Raw genomic sequence first — 24,137 nt, 5'->3', positions numbered from 1 at the left:
CCAGAGGACACAGATTTAAGGTGATTTGGCAAAAGAACCAGAGGCGACATGAGGAAAAACTTTTTTACGTAACGAGTGGTTAGGATTTGGAATACGTTGCCTGATAGGGTGGTGGATACAGAGTCAATAGGAGCCTTCAAAAGGGAATTGGATAAATACTTGAAGGAGAAACAATTGCAGGGATGTGGGGGGAAGAGCGGGGGAGTGGGACTAACTGGATTGCTCTTCGAAAGAGCCGGCGCAGACTCGATGGGCCGAATGGCCTCCTTCTGTGCTGTAAGATGCTACAAAACTATTTAAATTATCTAAAATTTATATACCACATATTTTATTGTGTTTCTAACTTTTTTTTTACATTTTCATTTATTTGGATGAGTAGGTCATGAGCCACTTTCTTGTGTTCAGTTCTGGTTTCAGCAAGATAATATAACACTTGGGGGCAAAGATACACAGCAACAGACCAAAGCTAGAAGCTAAAATAGCAAATACGTGGACAGCGGCAGCGTATTTCTCCGGGGAGCTGATATACACGGGGAAAAAGGTGATCCAAACGGCACAGAAGATCAGCAGGCTAAAGGTTATGTGCGTCGCTTCGTTGAAGCTGTCTGGGAGTTTCCGGGCGAAAAATGCAACGGCCAGAGTTACGCCGGTCAAGAGGAAAATCAACGTGAAAACGGCGCAAAAGTAAGCGACGGACCCGACCTGACATTCCAAGCTAATGATGTGCTGGTAATAGGTTAGATTTTTGAAAGGGAAAGGGGGAGAGCTTGCGACCCAGAGAATGCATATCAAACATTGGACCAAAGTCAGGATTAACACACTGGTTCGCTGGCGGCTGGGTGTGAACCACTTCAGCATGCGGCTTTTGGGAGACTTACTCTTAAAGGCCATAAGCACGACCAGCGTCTTGCCCAGAATACCTGCCAGGCACAGAACGAAGGTCACCGCGAAGACCGTGAAACGCAAGATGCAGGACCAGGGCGATGGGTCAGCGATAAAGGTGAGGGCGCACAGAAAGCAGAGCACCAGAGACAGCAGAATAATGAAGCTCAGCTCAGAATTGTTGGCTCGGACCAGCGGGGTGTGTCTGTTCCTCAAGAAAACGGCAAATATTGCGACTGTTAAGCAGGCTCCTCCCACCGCGAAGCTGGCCAAAGCCCCACCCATCCTGTCCTCAAAGGAAAGGAACTCAATCTCCTTCAGTAGACACTCGTTCCTGTGTAGATTGGGCCAATATTCCAGTGGACACTTCGTACAAGATAGCGCATCTATTTAAAAAAAAAAGAGGCACATTCACGTTAGGGTTCGCACTTGTAGAAAACGTTGTCACATTTGGAAGCCGAGAGATTTAGGAGTTCAAGTACAGAATTGACTAAAAGCTAGTGGACAGGTACAAACATCAATTAAAGAGGCTAACGGAATGTTGGCCTCTATCTCGAGGGGCAAGGAACACAAAGGGGTGGAAGTCATGTTGCAGTTATATAAAACTGTGAATCTTCGGAATTCTCTGCCCCAGAGGGCTGTGAATGCTGAGTCTTTCAGTATATTCAAGGCTGAGATCGATAGATTTTTGGACTCTAGGGGAATCAAGGGATATGGAGATCGGGGGGCGGGGAAAGTAAAGTTGAGATTGAAGATCAGCCATGATCTTTTTGAATGGCGGAGCAGGCTCAAGGGGCCATAGAGCCCATTCCTGCTCCGAATTCTTATGTTCTTATGGTTAGATCCTACTTAGAGTACTGCGTTCAGTTCTGGGCCCCACACCTCAGGAAGGATATATTGGCCTTGGAGGGGGAGCAGCGCAGATTCAGCAGAATGATACCAGGGCTAAAAGGAGTTAAATTCTGAGGACAGTTTGCACAGACTCGGCTTGTATTCCCTCGAGTTTAGAAGATTAAGGGGTGATCTAATTGAATGGTTTAAGATGATTAACAGAATTGATAAGGCAGGCAGAGAGAAACTGTTTCCTCTGGTGGGGGGAGTCCAGAACAAGGTGCCATAAGAACATAAGGAATAGGAGCAGGAGTCGGCCATTCGGCCCTTCAAATCTGCTCCGCCATTCAATGAGATCATGGCTGATCATCAACCTCAACTCCATTCACCAGCCCTATCGCCATATCCCTTGATGCCTTTACTAGTCAGAAATCTATCGACTTCTGTTTTGAATATACCCAATGACAAGAGGGTTCGAGTACAGGAACAAGGATGTCTTGCTACAGTTGTACAGGGCCTTGGTGAGACCGCACCTTGAGTATTGTGTGCAGTTTTGGTCGCCTTACCTGAGGAAGGACGTTCTTGCCATGGAAGGAGTGCAGCGAAGATTCACCAGGCTGATACCTGGGATGGCAGGAATGACGTATGAGGAGAGATTGTGTCGATTGGGCTTATACTCACTGGAGTTTAGAAGATTGAGAGGGGATCTCATCGAAACTTATAAAATTCTGTCAGGCCTGGACAGACTAGATGCAGAAAGGATGTTTATGATGGCCGGGGAGTCCAGAACCAGATGTCATAGTCTAAGGATAAGGGGTAAGCCATTTAGGACTGAAATGAGGAGGAATTTCTTCACCCAGAGAGTGGTGAACCTGTGGAATTCTCTGCCACAGAGGGCGGTGGAGGCCAGTTCATTAAATATATTCAAAAAAGAGTTGGATGTATTTCTTAAGGCTAAAGGGATCAAGGGATATGGGGAGAAAGCAGGGACAGGGTACTGAATTTGGATGATCAGCCATGATCTCATTGAATGGCGGAGCAGGCTCGAGGGGCCGAATGGCCTACTCCTGCTCCTATCTTCTATGTTTCTATGTTTCTTCTATGTTTTGTTAGGCAAGGGTATTAAGGGCTACGGAACCAAGGAGGGTAAATGGAGCTAAGATACAGATCAGCCATGATCTAATTGAATGGCCGAACAGCCTTGAGGAGCTGAATGGCCTCCTCCTGTTCCTATGTCCATAATATCAGTTAAAGGTTCATGCAAGTATTTATACAGACCTGTCACATTACTAATATCATCAATGTGGCATTGCACACAGTCAAAACAACACACAGGCTCTCCACGCCGAAAGGCTTTCCTTGAACCAGGGGAGCAGCTTTTGGAACACGTTCCTCGTGGGGCCTTCGCAAAAAAGAGATGCAGACCATTACATCGTATTTGGCTGAATTACATCAAATGTCATCAATACAGTAAAGAAGACTTGTTGGTCAGATAAAATATCCTTAATATGGATTCTTTTGGGCTTTCTGTGACCAATTACACCTCCTCTGGATCCATCTTTTGTTTCCATAATTGTTCCCTCCTTTTGCCTTGCACCATCATCCCTTTTGGTGTTTTTTATTCGTTTATGGGATGTGGGCGTCGCTGGTAAGGCCAGCATTTATTGCCCATCCCTAATTGCCCTCGGGAAGGTGGTGGTGAGCCTCCTTCTTGGACCACTGCAGTCCGTGTGGTGAAGGTACTCCCACAGTGCTGTTAGGGAGGGAGTGCCAGGATTTTGACCCAGCGACGATGAAGGATCGGCCGATATACTTCTAAGTCAGGATGGTGTGTGACTTGGAGGGGAACTTGGAGGTGGTGGTGTTCCCATGCGCCTGCTGTCCTTGTCCTTCTAGGTGGAAGAGGTCGCGGGTTTGGTAGGTGCTGCCGAAGAAGCCTTGGTGAGTCATTTAATCACTCCTGCCCTCCACTTTATCACAGACTTCTCCCCTTTGTTCTTTGCTACCCCTTCCCCCTATTCCCTGCCTCTCTGTTTATTGAAAGGTGTTCATCTCTAACATTTCCAGTTTTGATGAAAGGCCATCGACCTAAAACATGAACTGTTTCTCTCGCCACAGGTGCTGCATGTCCCATTGAGTGTTCCCAGCATTTTCTGTTTTATTTCAGATTTCCAATATCCGCAGTATTTGTTATTTTTATCCATATGGGTTTCTTATGATTGACTGGGAAACACTGATATTGGACAGATATCACCGTTCCTTCATATCCCTGTGTTAAAATCCTTCAACTCCCTCCTGAACAGCACTGTGGGAGCACCTTCACCGCATGAACTGCAGCGGTTCAAGAAGGCGGCCCACCACCACTCGGGGTGGGCTTGCAGTGACGTCCACATCCGGAGAATGAATTAAGTAAAGGGAGGAGAAATTGACTTCTGATCGATTTAATTTAGAGTTCAAAGATCATAGAGGTGAAGACAGATTGGATGATCCAGGTTCTGCCACAACACTCTCCTTTAACTGGTCGAGAAGTTGGACACATACTACACCCATGTAGAAAGGAGAGAGATCTAAATACATGGAAGGTGGGGGCACAGCAGAAAGTGGAAGGCAGGTTGAGTTAGTCAGGGCCTGGAATCGGAGCAAAGATGGTCTTTAATGGGACTGGACGGGGAGGTGGCAGGTGGATGCTCAAGCAGATGTTTGGAATAGGGCGAGAGAGGGCGGAACAGAGAAGGAGAGAGGAAATAGATAGAAAGACAAAGAGAGAAATAGAGAAGGGAGAGGGGAAGAGAAGGAGATGGGGAGAGAGGAGAGGGGGAGTGAACAATAGGGGGGGAAGAAGGAAGGTGAGTTGAGAGTCAGTGAAGGAGAAAGAGGGGAGAGATGAAAGAGACAGAGAGAGCGAGGTGTCACTAAAATCATTTTGATTAGGAGATTCTTGACATGGAGTTGATATCATTCACTATTTATACATTGGAGGCAACACCTCAATTTTAAAATTCTCATCCTTGTTTTCAAATCCCTCCGTGGCCTCACCCCTCCCTATCTCTGTAACCTCCTCCAGCCCCACAACCCCCCGAGATCTCTGCGCTCCTCCAAATCTGGCCTCTTGCGCATCCTTGATTTTCACCTAGGCCCTAAACTCTAGAATTCCCTCCCTAAACCTCTCTGCCTCTCTCTCCTCTTTTAAGGTGCTCCTTAAAACCGACCTCTTTGACCAAACATTTGGTCATAAGAACATAAGAAACAGAGGCAGGAATAGGCCACTCGGCCCCTCGAGCCTGCTCCGCCATTCAATAAGATCATGGCTGATCTTGGGCTCAAAGTCACTTCCCCGCCCACTTCCCATAACCCTTCACTCCCTTATCTTGCAAAAATCTGTCTATCTCCACCTTAAATGTATTTAATGACCCAGCCTCCACGGCCCTCTGGGGCAGAGAATTCCACAGATTTGTGACCCTCTGAGAGAAGAAATTCCTCCTCATCTCAGTTCTAAAAGGGCGACATCATCTGTCCTAATGGCCCAGTAATTCGGGTCCCAACACGTGAGTACGGACGGGGTACTCACGCGTGGGCCCGTTGGAAGTGCCGGATTTCAGCATGCACAGCGCATGCGCGGAAAACCGGCATATCCTCTCCTCTGAACCAAGGGGTTAAGAGGCGGTTCCCGTGCGACGTTTGAAGCAGCGCGGACGCGTTGAACTTCGGTTTTTTTGACAGGTTTGTCCGTGCGTGAAGGCCTCCACTTTTTACGAATGAAAAAAGCAGACGTAAGGACTTAGTTTTAAAAGGTAAGTGGTCTAATAATTAAAGTTAGAAATTTTTTTCCACAGGTTTATTATTTTTAAAGAATTTACAGTAAGGTAAGTGTATTTTTGGACCCGATTTCTTGAAAAAAAAATTTTGGCAGAAATTTGAATAATTGTTTAAAATAGTTTTTTACAGTTATTAATAGTTCATTTAATTAGTGGGATTTTTAAAAACTTTTATTTGAAGTTTAAGTACTGTTTTGGGCGCCCATAGTTTTCATGAGTTTGACAGGTCTTATGTCTAACTCATGAATGGACTTTTGTAAACTCCCATTGGTTGCCCAGTGCTCACGTGATCCCAGCCGGCTCATCGCACTAAGTACGCCGCTGGATCACGCACGCACAGCGCGCCGAGAGCTGAACCGGGCCACAGACCGGAAATCCACACAGGCCCAGTCTTCAAATGTCAGCGCGATATGTAAGTGTAGGTCGGGGGCTTGCACCCGTGGGAAGCCCCTGACCCGAATTTCTGGGCCAGTAGCTCCTTTATGTGGCTCGGTGTCAAATTTTGCCTGATAATCGCTCCTGTGAAGCGCCATGGGAAGTTTTGCTACATTAAAGGCGCTATATAAATGCAGGTTGTTGTTGTATTAAAGTTTATTTCCATTTAAAGAGTCGCTGTCCCTTTCAGCACTTAACGTCGAGCTGTGTTGATTTCGGAAGTGACCGTTTAACATAATGAATACAGGTTGGGCAACACTTCATTCACAAACACAGAGAGACTTTTACTGCGCAGGATTACCTTCCTCCGGCCACCACTCCAAACGATAGCTTGTTCGTTTATCTTCAACACCTGGCCTACAAGCTCCGATTTGTCATATTTCCCAACGCTTACAATGCCAGCGACGCCGCTGCCGCTTATTTGCCAGTTTACTAGTTCATATTTCGGGACCCAATTTCCATCTTGGTGTAAGTGTATGTCGCTGCCATTCATGTCTGTGGAATTTAATGTGCCCAGGTAATATAGTAGCTTCAAAAATGGATGGGGTCGGGGGGGAGGGAGGGAGGGAGAGAGAGCATTAGTTGTGAATAACGTGCAGCTGGAACACAACTCACATGATCCTAAGATAAATAAGGATGAACAAATCTTCTAGCCCATCCATCCAGAAGGAACCAACATTATTAAGGGGAAAAACATCAATTATACACCAAATATATTGTAGTACAGTTGATGTATCCTGTCTCTTACCGAGCTTCCAAATTTTACAAATATAAAATGGACCAGTTCAGGTAGGAACAGAGGACTTGCTAGCGGAAAAATGTTCAAGGTCAATCGGGTTCACCTTCTGCCATCCGGGCAGATCATATGATCCAATAATGAAGTTGTTGACTTCATTCAATCTCCCTCAGTGAGGCTACAACAGACCCAGACATGACACCAGGAAAACCCCCAGTGGTGGAGAGCTTGGGGAACCAGAGGTCCAAAGTCATCTGTTCCTCCCGAGCTCGCTACACTCGCCACACGGCATGTCTCAAATTACAGGAAACTTTGTGTTATCCGGAGGCTAAATGTCCGGCAAGCTCGAGCCACCGGCAAAAATCAGGAGCCGTTTCGTTAGTTTTTTTTTCTTTTCGTTGCTTTTTTCTCAACAGTCAAGCTCTGCAAGGTCTCGCTGAAGCTGTTGCTAAGCTACAGAGACGCTTGCAAGGTACGGCCAACTGTTTAGAAGCCAGGGTTTGTTGCCAGTTACGGAGCTCAAAATCTCCGTATGTTTCAACATTAGCGCTGGTTTGTCCGACAGTTTTGATGGGATGGCAACAGCTCGGTCCCGTTGGTGCCGGATAGCACAAAGTTTCCTGTACTCAGATACTGGATCCCGAAATGTTATTTCTGGAAGAAGTCTATCTAATTTTGCATCTGAATGAATCAATACTATCTGCTTTTACTGCCTCTCCAGGGAGTCTGTTCCATAAATTGACCACTCGCTCACTGAAATATTGCTTCTGCAGGATACTGGGAGAGCAATCGCTCTGGTCATCATGTATGAACCCTTGGTAACTGAAGAACCCATCTGATCTATCTCTAGCCAATTCATTAATTGAAATGTCATTACCATAGGGATATGGTAGCATATTGTTTATGTTACTGGGCTAGTAATCCAGAGGCCTGGACTAATGATCCAGAGACGGGAGTTCAAATCCCACCATGGTAGCTGGGGAATTTAAATTCAGTTAATTAAATAAATCTGGAATAAAAAGCTAGTGTCAGCAATGGTGACCATTGGATTGTCGTAAAAACCCATCTGGTTCACTGATGTCCTTTAGGGAAGGAAATCTGCTGCCCTTATCTGGTCTGGCCTATGTGTGACCCCAGAACCACAGCAATGTGTTTGACTATTAACTGCCCTCTGAAAAGGCCCAGCAAGCCTCTCAGTTGCCAAGAAAGCGGCTCACCACCACCTTCTGAAGGGCAATTAGGGATGGGCAATAAATGCTGGCCGTGCCAATGACGCCCACATCTCATGAATGAATCAAGATTTAAAAAAATTTCGCTTGTAGGACCCAACAATGGAAATGGTCCTAGAGGGATTTACATGTTGCTTCACTTAGCAACCAGAGCAATTCTTCAATGTTTCGAGAGCAAACTGGTAAAGAAGGCGGCAAGTACACACCGTGTCTGTTTAGTCATGTAACTCTAATCTTTCTTACCTGCCGCGATTCAAAATCTGACAGATCGGCGCAACCGTTATTTCCACACGATAGCATGTTGTGAAGGGCACGTGCCACGGCATAAACCGCTTTATCCACATGGTAGGAATCTCTCAGTTGGGAGGTATCGGTATACTGGTTATTTATTTCTTGTAAAAGCTCACTCCCGGTACATTGCTGCGCCTGAGATTCCGAGTCGCTGAGAGTCACATTTTGCGGTGTTTGTATGGCACAGTGGAACACTTTCTCCCAAAACTCATTGACCAAGGAGTTTGCGGGAGTTTGATACGGATTGACCTGAAGCAGGAACTCCTTTAGCCCTGGTATCTCTGCCTTCGCCACAGCGAATCCCAGTGCCCCTACAAGGAAGCGGGCGTTCTCTGCCGGAGACAGAATGGGCATTGTGATCCAGGATTCGCTCCCAATCCACTGAATACCCGTCACATTTTGACGCACCACCTCTTGCAGCAAAACCTCCATATCTTTCAGGGAAACGAAAGCGATGATAATCTTTGTGGTGGCCTGTTTCATCATGGTCACCACCTTCAGTATTTTTTCCTTGGAGTCCAACTCAGAGATGATTTCTGCAAAGGCAATGCAAATCTCGAGCCTTTTGAACGCTTGGAGAATCGCTTGGGACTCCATCGTGATGTAGGTGGAATTGCTTTGCACTAATCCGATCCAATTCCAACCGAAATGCTTCACCAGCAAGGTTATGGCGCTCATTTGGTGGGAATCGTTCGGCATGGTTTCGAAAAGTGTGGCGATCTCCCGATTACCAAAGCACTCACACATGGCGGAGAAACTGATCTAAAAAGAAAGAAAGACTTGCATTTATATAGCGCCTTTCACAACCACTGGATGTCCCAAAGTGCTTTACAGCCAATGAAGGACTTTTTGAAGTCACCGTTGTAGCGGCAGTCAATTTGCGCACAGCAAGCTCCCACAAACAGCAATGTGATAATGACCAGATAATCTGTATTTTTTCAGTGATGTTGGTTGAGGGATAAATATTGGCCAGGACATAGAAACATAGAAACATAGAGATAGGAACAGGAGTAGGCCATTCGGCCCTTCGAGCCTGCTCCGCCATTCAATGAGATCATGGCTGATCTTCGTCTGAGATCATAGCTGATCTTACCAGTTCAGTAGCCCGTCCCCGCCTTTTCTCCGTAACCCTTAATCCCCTTAGCCTTCAGAAATATATCCAATTCTCTCTTGAAAATATTTATTGAATTAGCCTTCACAGCCCTCTGTGGCAGGGAATTCCACAGGCTCACCACTCTTTGAGTGAAGAAATTCTTCCTCATCTCTGTTTTAAATGATTTGCCCGCTATTTTTAGACTGTGGCCCCTGGTTCTGTGCTCCCCGGCCATTGGAAACATTCTGAATTCAGCCTGTCCAGGCCTGCCATAATTTTATATGTTTCGATGAGATCCCCTCTCAATCTTCTAAACTCCAGTGAGTACAAGCCCAAACTATTTAATCTCTCTTCGTAGGTCATTCCCGCCATTCCAGGTATCAGCCTGGTGAATCGCCGTTGCACTCTTTCCATGGCAAGAACATCCTTCCGCAGATGGGGCGACCAAAACTGTACACAATACTCCAGATGCGGTCTCACCAGCACCTTGTACAGCTGTAGTAAGGTATCCCTATTCCTATACTCGAACCCCCTTGATATGAAGGCCAACATACCATTTGCCTTCTTAATCGCCTGTTGCACCTGCATGCTCTCCTTCAGTGACTGGTGCACAAGAACACCCAGGTCCCTCTGCACTTCCCCATCTCCCAATCTATTGCCATTTAGATAATAATCTACCCTCCTGTTTTTACCCCCAAAGTGGATAACCTCGCATTTATCCACATTATAGTGCATCTGCCACGTATCCGCCCATTCCCCCAACCTGTCCAAATCGCACTGTAGCCTCCTGACATCCTCATCAGAGCCCACCCCTCCTCCTAGTTTAGTGTCGTCAGCGAATTTGGAAATATTGCATCCAATTCCCTGATCCAGATCATTTATATATATTGTGAACAGCTGGGGTCCCAGGACAGATCCTTGCGGCACCCCGCTGGTCACTGCCTGCCACTCCGAAAACGAGCCGTTTATTCCAACTCTCTGTTTTCTATCCGCCAGCCAGTTCTCTATCCACGTTAATACTTTGCCCCCAATCCCATGAGCCTTAATTTTGCATGACAATCTTTTGTGTGGAACCTTATCGAAGGCTTTCTGGAAGTCAAGGTACACCACATCCACTGGCTCTCCCCCATCTATTTTACCAGTTACTTCCTCAAAAAATTCCAGCAGATTAGTCAAACACGATTTACCCTTTGTAAATCCATGTTGACTCTGTCCGATCCTTTCCCCATTTGTCAAGTGCTCCGCTATTTTATCCTTAATAATGGACTCTAGCATTTTGCCCACAACCGATGTAAGGCTTACTGGTCTATAATTCCCTGCTTTCTCTCTACCCCCCTTTTTAAATATTGGGGTAACATTAGCTACCCTCCAATCCACGGGTACTGTTCCCGAGTCAATGGAGTTCCGGAAGATGATCCTTAGAGCATCTGCTATCTCCACGGCCACCTCCTTAAGTACCCTAGGATGTAGTTTATCAGGCCCCGGGGATTTGTCGGCCTTCAGTCCCCTCAACTTACCCAACACCATATCCCTAGAGATACTAATTTCTGTCAGCTCCTCCCTCTCATTAGTCCCTATGTTTGCCGATATTCCTGGGAGGTTATTTGTGTCCTCCTTTGTGAATACAGAACCAAAGTATGAGTTTAATTGGTCTGCCATTTCCTTATTCTCCATTATATATTCTCCCGAATCGGACTGCAAGGGACCGACTTGGGATTTTACCAGTCTTTTCCTCCTGATATACCGATAAAAGCTTTTGCAGTCTGTCTTTATGTTTGCTGCAAGTTTACTTTCGTATTCTATTTTCCCCTTCCTGATTAATCCCTTTGTCCTCTTTTGCTGTATCCTGTACTGCCCCCAATCTTCCGGTCTGGTGCTTTTTTTGCCAGTTGATATGCCCTTTTTTTTGATTTTATGCTGTCCCTAATTTCCCTCGTTATCCACGGTTGAGTCACCTTTTTAGGTTTATTTTTATGCCAAACCGGTATAAACATGTTCTGGAATTCTTCCATTCTATCTTTGAATGCTTGCCATTGTCTATCCACTGTCAATCCCCCCAGAAACACCACCCAATCAATCTTACCCAATTCCCGTCTCATACCCTCGTAATTCCCTTTATTTAAGTTCTGGACCTTAGTCTCTGATTCAATTTCCTCACTCTCCATCTCGACTGAGAGCTCGATCATATTATGATCGCTCTGACCCAAGGGGCCTCGTACAAGAAGATTGCTGATAAGTCCCTTCTCATTGCACAATACCCAGTCTAAAATGGCCTGATTCCCTTTTTATGCCTTCCCTCACCTCCATATTACTATTTGGAGGCCTATATATCACACCCACTAACGTTTTCCTCCCCTTGCTATTTCTCATTTCTACCCATACAGATTCCGTTTCATCCGAGTTAATATCCTTCCTTTCCATTGCATTAATCCCCTCCTTTACCAGCAATGCTACCCCACCTCCCCTACCTTTTTGCCGATCCTTCCTAAATATTGTATATCCCTGGATGTTAAGTTCCCAGCCTTGCCCACCCTGCAGCCACGTTTCTGTAATCCCAATCAAATCATACTTGTTTACCTCTATTTCCACAACTAATTCATCCACCTTGTTCCTAATGCTTCTAGCATTAAGATACAAAGCCTTCAGGCTTGCTTTTTTCACACTCTCATTATGAATTAGTTTGGCCCTTTGTGTTTCTCTCCTTTGCTTATTGCTTCTCACCTTTCTACCATCTATTTCTGACTTCATATGACTTCCCTCTTTTCCACTACCTAGGTTCCCATCCCCCTGCCAAATTAGTTTAAATCCTCCCGAACCGCCCTAGAAAATATTACCCCGAGGACATCGGCTCCCTCACAGTTCAGGTGTAGACCGTCCCCTTGGTACAGGTCACTCCTCCCCAAGAACTGGTTCCAATGCCTCAAGAATTTAAATCCCTCTCCCTTGCACCACTGCTCAAGCCACGTATTTAGCTTATCTATCTTACTCTCTCTAAACTTATTAGCTCGTGGCACTGGTAGCAATCCAGAGATTACTACCTTTGAGGTCCTACTTTTCAATTTAGCTCCTAACTCCCTAAATTCAGCTTGTAGGACCTCCTCCCTCTTTTTACCTACATCGTTGGTACCTACATGTACCACGACAACTGGCTGATCCCCCTCCCCCTTCAGAATGCTCTGCACCCGCTCCGAGACATCCTTGACCCTTGCACCAGGGAGGCAACATACCACCTTGGAGTCTCGGTCTCGGCCACAGAAACTCCTATCTATCCCCCTTACAATTGAATCCCCTATCACTATAGCCCTATCCCTCTTTTTCCCGCCCTTCTGTGCAGCAGAGCCAGTCATGGTGCCCTGAACCTGGCTGCTGGTGCCTTCCCCTGATAAGTCATCTCCCCTGCTCTTCTATGAAATAGTGCCATGGGATCTTTTACATCCACCTGAGAGGGCAGACGGGGCCTCGGTTTAACATCTCATCCGAAAGACGGTGCCTCCAACAGTGCAGCACTCCCTCAGCGCTGCACTGGAGTGTCAGCCTAGATTTTGTGCTCAAGTCTCTGGAGTGGGACTTGAACCCACGACCTTCTGACTCAGAGGTGAGAGGTGCTGCCCACTGAGACACTGGCTGACACTGGGGAGTACAATATAGCAGTGTCTTATGAAACCAGTGCATCAAAATCCAAAGTAAATAAAATATCTGCAAATTTAGAAATTGTTAAATAAAAAGGAGCTGGAAATGCACAGTGGGCCCATCAACATCTGATGGGTTAGGTTTGAGGTGGGACCCTTAATCAGAGTCCTTCTGCAATTATATAGGGCCCTGGTGAGACCACACCTGGAGTATTGTGTACAGTTTTGGTCTCCTCACCTCAGGAAGGATATACTTGCCATAGAGGGAGTGCAACGAAGGTTCACCAGACTGATTCCTGGGATGGGAGATTGTCCTATGAGGAGAGATTGAGTAGACTAGGCCTATATTCCCTAGAGTTTAGGAGAATGAGAGGTGATCTCATTGAAACATACAACATTCTTACAGGGCTTGACAGGGTAGATGCAGGGAGGATGTTTCCCCTGGCTGGGGAGTCTAGAATCAGGGGTCACAGTCTCAGGATAAGGGGACGGCCATTTATGACTGAGATGAGGAGAAATTTCTTCACTCGGAGTTTGTGAATCTTTGGAATTCTCTGCCCCAGAGGGCTGTGGAGGCTCAGTCGTTGAGTATATTCAAGACAGAGATCGATAGATTTTTGGATATTAAGGGAATCAAGTGATAGTGCAGGAAAGTGGAGATGAGATAGAAGATCAGCCATGATCTTATTGAATGGAGGAGCAGGCTCGAGGGGCCAAATGGCCGACTCCTGCTCCTATTTCTTATGTTCTTATGTTTTTAATGGATTACAGGGCATGTGGAGAAATGATAGTATAAAATCCCCATTCTCATATATTTAACCTAAAAGTGAATTCGCCAGCTTCACTGCTCTGTGGGAATATGCTTCTCCTTCTCTCTGTTCTAAATCTCTTGTAGTTAATCTTGTATAGGAACACAGGAACATGAGTCGGCCATTCAGCCCCTTGAGCCTGCTTTGCCATTCAATGGGATCATCGCTGATCTGTACCTTAACTCCATCCAGCCGCTTTAGCTCCACATCCCTTTATACTCTTTGCTAGCAAAAATCTATCAATCTCAGATTTTAAATTATTGATTGAGCTCGCATCCACTGCTTTGTGTGGGAGAGAGCTCCACACTTCTACCACCCTTTGTGTGAAGAAGTGTTTCCCAACTTCTGTCCTGAAAGGTCCCTCATTCCGCGACCCCTCAACTACTAGAAACAGTCTGTTTCTATCGATCATGTCCCATCGTTTCATAATTTTAAACACTTCTATCAGATTGTGTTGTAATCTGCATTGCTCTAATGAAAAAAATCCAATTTTTCAAAGCTTTCTTTGCATTTGTATTTCCTCATACCAGACAGTATCCTAATGAAATAAAAAAAACAGAAAATGCTGGAAATACTCAGCAGCATCTGTGGAGAGAAACAGAGTTAACGTTTCCGCTCGATGACTTTTCGGCAAAAGTTGGCGATGTAACAGGTTTTAAGCAAGTACAGTGGCAGGGAAAGTGGGGAGGGGAGGAAAGAACAAAAAGGGAAGGTCTGTGATAGGGAGGAAGGCAGGAGTTAATCTGTGTTGTAATCTCTCTAAAGCCTTCCAAGAGTGTGGAGCCCAATATTGCACACAGTACTCTGTTAGGTCTTAATAAGATTTTAGGTAGGCCGAACATTACCTTTTGGCTTTTATATTCTATGGGGCGAAAATTCAGTGATGTAAGAAAACTACTAGGCACTTGCTCTAAGTGTTAAACAAAGTTTTAATCAACTGTTTTACAACATGGAGGTCTAGTTGTGTCCTTCACTAGTCCCTGTTAAAGAATGTCCTGCGCAAGCTGGGCCCGTGCCTGAGTATTTATACTCTCCCTGGACAGCGCCACCTGCAGGCCGCTCAGTTGATTCATGTAATTCGGTATCGACCATTTTGGGGCGCTAACATCGTGCGGGTGCTAACTTTAGCACCGGTGACCGTGAAATTGAGTTTTCGCACCCCAAGAGGGAAGTGGAGCTTTGAATCAAGGGCGCTTAGGGCGCTAACGTCGGAGAGCGGGGCAGAAACTTCAGCAGCATTGCACACTGGGCCGTGCAGCACTGCCGCGTTCAAAGGCTCCATCCCTCCCTTAAAGGGAAGGGCTATCGCTGCAGCCTGTGCAATTTAAAAAGTACCGACCAGGACCACTGAGGCAACCGCGATCCCGCGCGATCAACCTGGCACTCAGGCAGAGCTCCGGGCTGATCGATCGCGGGCAGGAACCCGCACAAAAAACTAGAACAGGAAAGGTAAGTTTTTTTTTCCACTTACCTCGGCCACCTTGCCCCCCGAAGCGCCCGCCCGCCCGATGCGCGCCTCCTGCAGCTGTCGGTGTTCTTGATCGGTGCTGCGGCAGGGGGCGGAAGTCAATTTCGGGTCCGGGGCGATGCGCACGGCGATGACATCACGATCTCCGGGCGAAGGAAATCGGGGCGCAACGCCGTAGCGCCGCCGCAAAAACTCCCACCGAATATGGCGGGAGTGGATGTCAGCGCCGCGCCCGGTCACAAAGTCGTTTGCGCCCCATTAGCGCCCCCGGTGGTGCTAACGGGAGGCACAAAGGCACCCAATTTCACCCCCTATGCCTTTCGTGATAAAACCGAGAATTCCATTAGCTTTTATTAAACAAGCCATATCAACCTGAGGTGCTGCCTTTAATAAAAACAGAAAATGCTGGAGATATTCAGCAGGTCAGGCAGCATCTGTGAAGAGAGAAACAGAGTTAACGTTTCAGGTCGATGACCTTTCATCAGAACTCCACTGGTAGTAGTTTCCGTTTTTAATGGAGTATCTGTATTCTGTATCTGTGCAATTTTTTTAAAAATCCACTAAGTGAGGAAAATTGAGTAAGACACAGGAAAAACTCTCGATTCTTCTTTGAATAGCACCATCCACCTGAGAGAGCAGAAGAGGCCTGGGTCAAATATTTCATCCAGAATACGGCACCTCCGACAGTGCAGGGCTCCCTCAGTACTGCCCCTCCGACAGTGCGGCGCTCCCTCGGTACTGCCCCTCCGACAGTGCAGGGCTCCCTCAGTATTGCCCCTCCGACAGTGCAGTGCTCCCTCAGTACTGCCCCCCCGACAGTGCAGCGCTCCCTCAGTACTGCCCCTCCGACAGTGCGGCACTCACTCAAGACTGCCCCTCCGACAGTGCAGCGCTCCCTCAGTACTGCCCCTCCGACAGTGCAGCACTCCCTCAGTACTGCTCCTCTGACAGTGTGGCGCTCCCTGAGTACTGCCCCTCCGACAGTGCAGCGCTCCCTCAGTACTGCCCCTCCGACAGTGCGGCACTCCCTCAGTACTGCCCCTCCAACAGTGCGGCACTCCCTCTGTACTGCCCCTCCGACAGTGCAGCACTCCCTCAGTACTGCCCCTCCGACAGTGTGGCACTCCCTCAGTACTGCCCCTCCGACAGTGTAGCACTCCCTCAGTACTGCCCCTCCGACAGTATGGTGCTCCCTCAGTACTGCCCCTCCGACAGTATTACACTGAAGTGTCAGCCTGGATTGTGTGTTGAAGTCTCTGAAGTGGGACTTGAACCTATAATCTTCATGATTTCAAGGGCAGAGTGTGACCAAAGAATCAAGCCAACATATAACATTCGGCTGTTTCCTACATTACAACAGTGACCACACTTCAAAAGTAATTCATTGGCTGTAAAGCACTTTGGGAGGTCCTGAGGTTGTGAAAGGTGCTATAGAAATGCAAGTCTTTCTTTATTTTTCTTTATTACAAGTGTTTTCATATGAATGGTGAATGGATTACTTTGGCATAATATTGTAAACAAAACATTTAGACATTTAAAGACAGAAAAGAAAGACTTGCATTTATATAGCATCTTTCATCACCTCAGGGTGACCAAAAGGCGTTTTACAGCCAATGAAGTACATTTGAAGTGTAGTCACTGTTGTAATGTAGGAAACGCAGCAGCCAATTTGCGCACAGCAAGCTCCCACAAACAGCAATGTGATAATGACCAGACAATCTGTTTTAGTGATGTTGGTTGAGGGATAAATATTGGCCCAGGGAGAACTTCCCTGCTCTTCTTAAAAATAGTGCAGTGGGATCTTTTTTGTGTCCACCAAAGATGGCAGAGGGGGGCTTTGCTTTCATGTCTCATCAAAAGACTGCGCTCCCTCAGTACAGCACTACAGGAAGGATGTGATCGCTTTAGAGAGGGTGCAGAGGAGGTTCACCAGGATGTTACCAGGGCTGGAGCGCTTCAGCTATGAAGAGAGACTGGGCAGATTGGGTTTGTTTTCCTTGGAGCAGAGGAGGCTGAGGGGGGACATGATTGAGGTGTACAAAATTATGAGGGGCATAGATAGGATGGATGCTGAGGAGCTTTTTCCCTTAGTAGAGGGGTCAATAACTAGGGGGCATAGATTCAAGGTAAAGGGCGGGAGGTTTAGAGGGGATTTGAGAGAACTTTTTCACCCAGAGGGTGGTTGGAGTCTGGAACTCACTGCCTGAAAGGGTTGTGGAGGCAGGAACCCTCACAACATTTAAGAAGCATTTGGATGAGCACTTGAAATGCCACAGCATACAAGGCTACGGACCAAATGCTGGAATATGGGATTAGATTAGACAGGGTTTGATGGCCGGCACGGACACGATGGGCCGAAGGGACTCTATCCGTGCTGTATAACTCTATGACTCTATGAAGTGCCAACCCAGATCTTGTGCTATGCTCCTTGAGTAAGAAGTCACACAACACCAGGTTATAGTCCAACAGCTTTATTTGAAATCACAAGCTTTCGGAGCGCTGCTCCTTCGTCAGGTGAAGTGGAGAGATGCATAAAGACACAGTTTATATAGTCAGAGAATAATGCCAGATGATTACAGGTAATCTTTCTAACTGCCATTTATCACACCTCGGCAGAGAGATAATCACAGCAATCAAAGGTGTGAATGGTGTCCAAACAGGTCAGTCAGGAAAACATTAAATCAAAGAACAATGAGGTGGGGTCACAAGGGGTCAAATGTTGCAGATGCTGGGGTCTGTATGAAAAACAAAAAAACAATAAAAAAATAAAAAAAATTTGCTGGAAATCACAGCAGGTCTGGCCGCATCTGTGTAGAGAGAACAAGCCAACAACGACTCGAGTCTGGATGACTCTACGTCAGCTGGGGTTACATGTAGCGTAAACTCCTTGAGGGTAGCACTTCAACCCACAACCTTCTAACTTAGGAAGGCAGGAGCGCGACCGTTGAACCACAACTAACACCTTACACGTTCGACTTTACATTTATACTTTAGAGTCTCAACTACTAGTAATTTAACACAATGCAATTTCAAAAATTAATCAAGAATGATGTGGCATTAAGGTGCCGGTATCCTACCGTTGGGATTCCAAAAGGACCAGTTATCATTGTTTCTGCCAATGACTTGATAAAGCCAGCGTCCGCCAGTAGAGCAGGGACTCTAGAAGTGAGTGTGCAGTTGAAATTAGATGTGGCTTCATCCTGGGCGCTGAGGAGTGCCATGACTGCTCTCACAGACAGGGTTTCACTGCGGCACCCGTCGTAAATCTTGTACCCCAGTGAGACATTGGGAAGCAGCTTGGCACTGCTGTTTATTTCTTCAATCGCAAAGATCATGGTCTGTGCCAGGTGGAATTCTCTTAAATCAAAACTGTGGGATGTGCAGAGTTAGAAGGTTACAACAAGGACATCTCATTGACATTTGATGCATTGACTGTCTGTCTACCTTTCACTGTCCCGCGAAATAAGATCACTTGATGAATGGAAGTAATTTCTGACCGTGACATCTTTAATATATTACAATATCTTCAACAGTCTAACTTATTCGTACTGGGAACAATCTGCATGGAAATTGCTCCATGTTTCCCAACTTTCCTTAAACACGCTGTTGGGGAATTGCAACTTGATTGAAGTTTTGAGGAATGAGTTCATCTCACTGTATAAAGTGGAGCTCTCTTTTGCACAGGTTTCAGTACTATTTTCACCCTGTTACAATCTGCAGCATTAAATGTTAGCAAAGGTCAGTGTCTACTGAGGGAACCCAGAGACAGGAAACCCTCACTCTCTCCCAGAGAATGGTTACTGTCTACTGAGGGTATCTGGAGACAGGAAACCCTCACTCTCTCCCAGAGAAGGGTCAGTGTCTACTGGGGGTATCTGGAGACAGGAACCCCTCACTCTCTCCCAGAGAAGGGTCACTGTCTATTGGGGGTATCTGGAGACAGGAAACCCTCGCGCTCTCTCCCAGAGAAGGGTCACTGTCTACTGGGGGTATCTGGAGACAGGAAACCCTCGCTCTCTCCCAGAGAACGGTCAGTGTCTACGGAGGGTATCTGGAGACAGGAAACCCTCGCTCTCTCCCAGAGAACGGTCAGTGTCTACTGAGGGAGCCTACAGGCTGGAGTCTCTTACTTCCCCCCCCCCCCCCCCCCCCCCCAAGTTGAGCCATTGGCTGCTGAGGGAGCCTGGAGATGGGAACCTCTTACTCTCTGTCGGCGAGGGTCACTGGCTGCCGAGGGCTGAGCTGAGTTACTGTTACTGGTCTACCACGCATTGACACCATTCGCTCTGACTGCGATTTCTGCTGTCCCGAGCCGAATGTTTCAATCTGCATTTTGAACAAGCGAAAGAGAAAAGCACCTGGCAAAGTTCCATTGTGACATAGCATGAAAGCACCAGCTGAACTCAACCGAAACAAGGCGGTTTGGTGGTCTCTGACATTGAGTTCAATTTCACATAAAATCTGGGATTTACAATCTTATCGCGAGTTCGGCCCCAACACACACCATCAACCCAACTCACACCAACACACGCTCACACCAACACACACTATCACACACCATCACACCAAAACACACTCACACCAAAACACGCTCACACCAAAACACACTCACACCATCACACCAACACACACTCACACCAAAACACACTCACGCCAAAACACCAACACACACTCACACCAGAATACACTCACACCAAAACACACACACCATCACACCAACACACACTCACACCAAAACACACTCACACCAACACACACTATCACACACCATCACACCAACACACACTCACACCAACACACACTATCACACACCAACTCACACCAACACACACTCACACCAACACCAACACACCATCACACCAACACACAAACACACACACACCAACACACACACACCAACACACACAAACACACATAAGCACACACACACCTGTTGTGGAACAGATGCTGTCATTGAATTTGCTGCAATATCCCAGGCTACTCATGGACTCATTAAGCAGCCCCTTCCCCCCAACGCAACACTTTAACCTCAGTATTTTCAGCACAAGGCTCTTTCTCCGCTCGGGCTCTCTCAGACCTCAAGGTCCATTTGGCGCTGATAAACTCACTTTTCACAGCCTACCGACTGTGGCTCCACTCTGAAGGAATGAGGCTCGACCTGCCACGCCAGGTGGGAGTGGAAGTGGAAGATTCCACCCATGACGATGTCCCCATCTTTATATAACCCGGGCAAATCAAACCTCTTTCGAAGTTCGCAAACTGGCTGGCTTGTTCCCCATCTCGGGACAAGGGAGAAAAATCCCCACAACAGCAGGTAATGAAGCATCGCCACAGAGTCCTGGGCAGGGATGTCTCTACTGGAACAGGTACCAGTCCGCTTATATACTTTCCACCTCCCCCCCCCCCCCCCCCCCCCAACCAGTTGGATGAGAAGATCAGCCGTGGGAGAAATGCTGGAATAATTCCAACAGAAAGAAATACAAGTTCGAAATTATAGGCTGGTCTCGGGAGAAGCAAGCAACAGACGGAATAAACCAAATCCATGGAATTGCCCCCGTGAATACCAGCTGCACAGGAGCGCAATTAATTATAAACCTGGCCACAGACATGGAGTCCCAGAACTTCACACACTGTAAGTATCTCACTAACACCTAACATAGAATCATACAATTCCGTGGCACAGAAAGATGCCATCTGGCCCACCACGCCTCTGTGCTAGCTCTCTGAACATAGAAACATAGAAGATAGGAGCAGGAGTAGGCCATTCGGCCCCTCGAGCCTGCTCCACCATTCAATGAGATCATGGCTGATCATCCAAATTCAGTACCCTGTCCCTGCCTTCTCCCCATATCCCTTGATCCTTTTGGCCTTAAGAAATATATCGAACTCCTTCTTGAATATATTTAATGAATTGGCCTCTACTGCCTTCTGTGGTAGAGAATTCCACAGGTTCACCACTCTATGGGTGAAGAAATTCCTCCTAATCTCTGTCCTAAATGGCTTACCCCTTATCCTTAGACTGTGACCCCTGGTTCTGGACTCCCTGACCATTGGGAACATCCTTCCTGCATCTAGTCTGTCTAGTCCTGTTAGAATGTTATAAGTTTCGATGAGATCCCCTCTCATTCTTCTAAATTCCAGCGAGTACAAGCCCAATCGACCCAATCTCTCCTCATACGTCATTCCTGCCATCCCAGGTATCAGCCTGGTGCATCTTCGCTGCACTCCTCCCATGGCAGGAACATCCTTCCTCAGATAAGGTGACCAAAACTGCACACAATACTCAAGATGTGGTCTCACCAAGGCCCTGTACAAATGCAGAAAGACATCCTTGTTCCTGTACTCAAACCCTCTCGCTACGAAGGCCAACATACCATTTGCCTTCTTAACCGCCTGCTGCACCTGCATGCTTACTTTCAGCGACTGGTGCACAAGGATGCCCAGGTCTCCCAATCTATTGCCATTCAGATAATAATCTGCCTTCCTGTTTTTGACACCAAAGTGGATAACCTCGCATTTATCCACATTGCATTGCATCTGCCATATCACCCAACCTGTCCAAATCATACTGGAGTTCCTTGGCATCCTCCTCACAGCACACACGTCCACCCAGCTTTGTGTCATCTGCAAACTTGGAGGTATTACATCTAGTTCCCTCATCCAAATCATTAATATATATTGTGAATAGCTGGGGTCCAAGGACCGATCCTTGCGGTACCCCACTAGTCACTGCCTGCCACTCGGAAAAAGAGCTGTTTATTCCAACTCTTTGCTTTCTGTCTGCCAACCAGTTCTCTATCCAAGTCAATACCTTGCCCCCAATCCCATGTGCCTTAATTTACACGCTAATCTCTTATGCGGGACCTCATCGAAAGCCTTTTGAAAATCCAAATACACCACATCCACTGGTTCTCCCTTATCACAGAATCACAGAAACCCCACAGTGCAGATAGAGGCCATTTCGGCCCATCGAGGCTGCACCGACACATATCCCACCCGATCCCTGTAACCCCTACACCAACACATATCCCACCCTATCCCCGTAACCCCACGTATTTAATCCCCCCAACACTAAGGGTCAATTTATCATAGCCAATCAACCTAACCCGCACATCTTTGGACTGTGGGAGGAAACCGGAGCACCCGGAGGAAACCCACGCAAACACGGGGAGAATGTGCAAACTCCACACAGACAGTCACCCGAGGCCGGATTCGAACCCGGGTTCCTGGCGCTGTGAGGCAACAGTGCTAACCACTATGCCACCGTACTATTTTACCAGTTACATCCTCAAAAAATTCCAGTAGATTAGTCAAGCACGATTTACCATTCACTTCGTACCCTGCACTTTGCCTATCTCATTTTTTTTTGGAACACAGGTGCATTTTGGTTAGGAATAAGAAGGAGGCCACACACTGCTTGGATAATAAGTCTAAATGGGGTAGAGGAGCAAAGTTAGATATATTTCTTAAGGCTAAAGGGATCAAGGGATATGGGGAGAAGGCAGGGACAGGGTACTGAGTTTGGATCATCAGCCACGATCTCATTGAATGGCGGAGCAGGCTCGAGGGGCCGAATGGCCTGCTCCTATCTTCTATGTTTCTATGAATGAAAAGGAGGCCACAGACTGCTTGGATAATAAGTCTAAATGGCGTAGAGGAGCAGAGAGATCTGGGGGTACAGATACACAAATCACTAAAAATAGCCACACAGGTTAATAAGGTCATAACAAAAACAAACTGGGGTTCATTTCTCGAGGGATAGATTTGAAAAGCAGATACTTTACAGAATCTTGGTTAGACTGCAGTTGGATTACTGCACACAGCTCTGGTCTCCATCTCATAAAAAATATATCGAGGTGTCGGAGAAGGTACAAAAAAGATTCATAAAGATAATACCAGAACTGAGAGGTTTACTTATCCGGAAAGTCTGAAACAGGCTGGGGCGCCGTTCTCTAGAAAAGAGAAGGCTGAGGGGTGACCTGATCGAAATCTTTAAGATTATGAAAGGGTTTGATAGGGTAGATGTAGCGAAGCTGTTTTCACTTGTGAGGTGAGTCCAAAACTAAGGGCCATAAATATACGATAGTCACTAATAAATCCAATAGAGAATTCAGGAGAAACTTCTTTACCCAGAGAGTGGAAAGAACATGGAACTTACTACCACAGGGAGTGGTTGAGGCAAAGAGCATAGATGCATTTAAGGGTGAGATAAAGAGGGGGTGGGAGGAGGCTCGTGTGGAGCATAAACACCGGCACAGACCAGTTGGGCCGAATGGCCTGTTTCTCTGCTGTAGTCTCTATGTAACTATGTATAGGAACAGGAGGAGGCCAATCAGAACCTCGAGCCTGCTCCACCATTCAACTAGATCATGAATGACCTGCTCCTCAACTCCATTTTACCCGTCTTAACTCCATATCCTTTGATACCCACACCTAACAAAACTCTATTGATCTCAGCCTTAAAAACTCCAATTGTTCCTCAGCATCCACAGCCTTTTGGAGGAGAGAATTCAAGGTTTCTACGACCCTTTGTGTGAAAAACTGCTTCCCTCCTAAATGGCCGTAGCTCTAATTTTAAGATTATGTCGTCCTGTTCTCGATTCCCCCACCAGCAAAAATAGTTCCGCTGTATCTACCCTGTCAATCCTTTTAACATTTCAAACATTTTTACAATTTCTTTTTTTATAAGTGATAATGGGTTCTTCATCCACCACGGTTTCTGGTCGAGCATTTCATCCCCTGAACACTCTGTAACAACATCCCCCTTACCTTTCATTTTATCCTTTTGGTGAGGATCTTAAATATATACCCCTAGTTACCAACTCACTGACTAGTGGAAATAGGTTCTTCCCTATTTAGCTATCAAAACCTTTCATAATTTTGATATAATGCACTGGTCCAACTTCACCGGATTCTATG

General features: G+C 46.6%; 1 protein-coding gene across 1 annotated transcript; it reads right to left on the bottom strand.

The window, feature by feature from the left end:
- Window positions 1-363: 363 nt before the first annotated feature.
- On the bottom strand, window positions 364-18,553 carry LOC147115432 (extracellular calcium-sensing receptor-like). Its single transcript, XM_085989584.1, has 4 exons — window positions 18,296-18,553; window positions 8,172-8,981; window positions 2,992-3,115; window positions 364-1,268 (listed from the first exon to the last, which is right to left on the bottom strand). The coding sequence occupies exons 1-4, from the start codon at window positions 18,551-18,553 to the stop codon at window positions 364-366; spliced, it is 2,097 nt and encodes a 698-aa protein (XP_085845710.1).
- Between the last annotated feature and the right edge of the window lie 5,584 nt (window positions 18,554-24,137).

This window comes from Somniosus microcephalus, chromosome 6 (genome assembly GCF_052327205.1).
Source record: "Somniosus microcephalus isolate GS21.2 chromosome 6, FLI_Smic_1.0, whole genome shotgun sequence".
Classification (NCBI taxonomy): Eukaryota; Metazoa; Chordata; class Chondrichthyes; order Squaliformes; family Somniosidae; genus Somniosus; species Somniosus microcephalus.
Note: the sequence above shows the minus strand (reverse complement) of the source record. Positions and strands in the feature narration are given on the sequence as shown.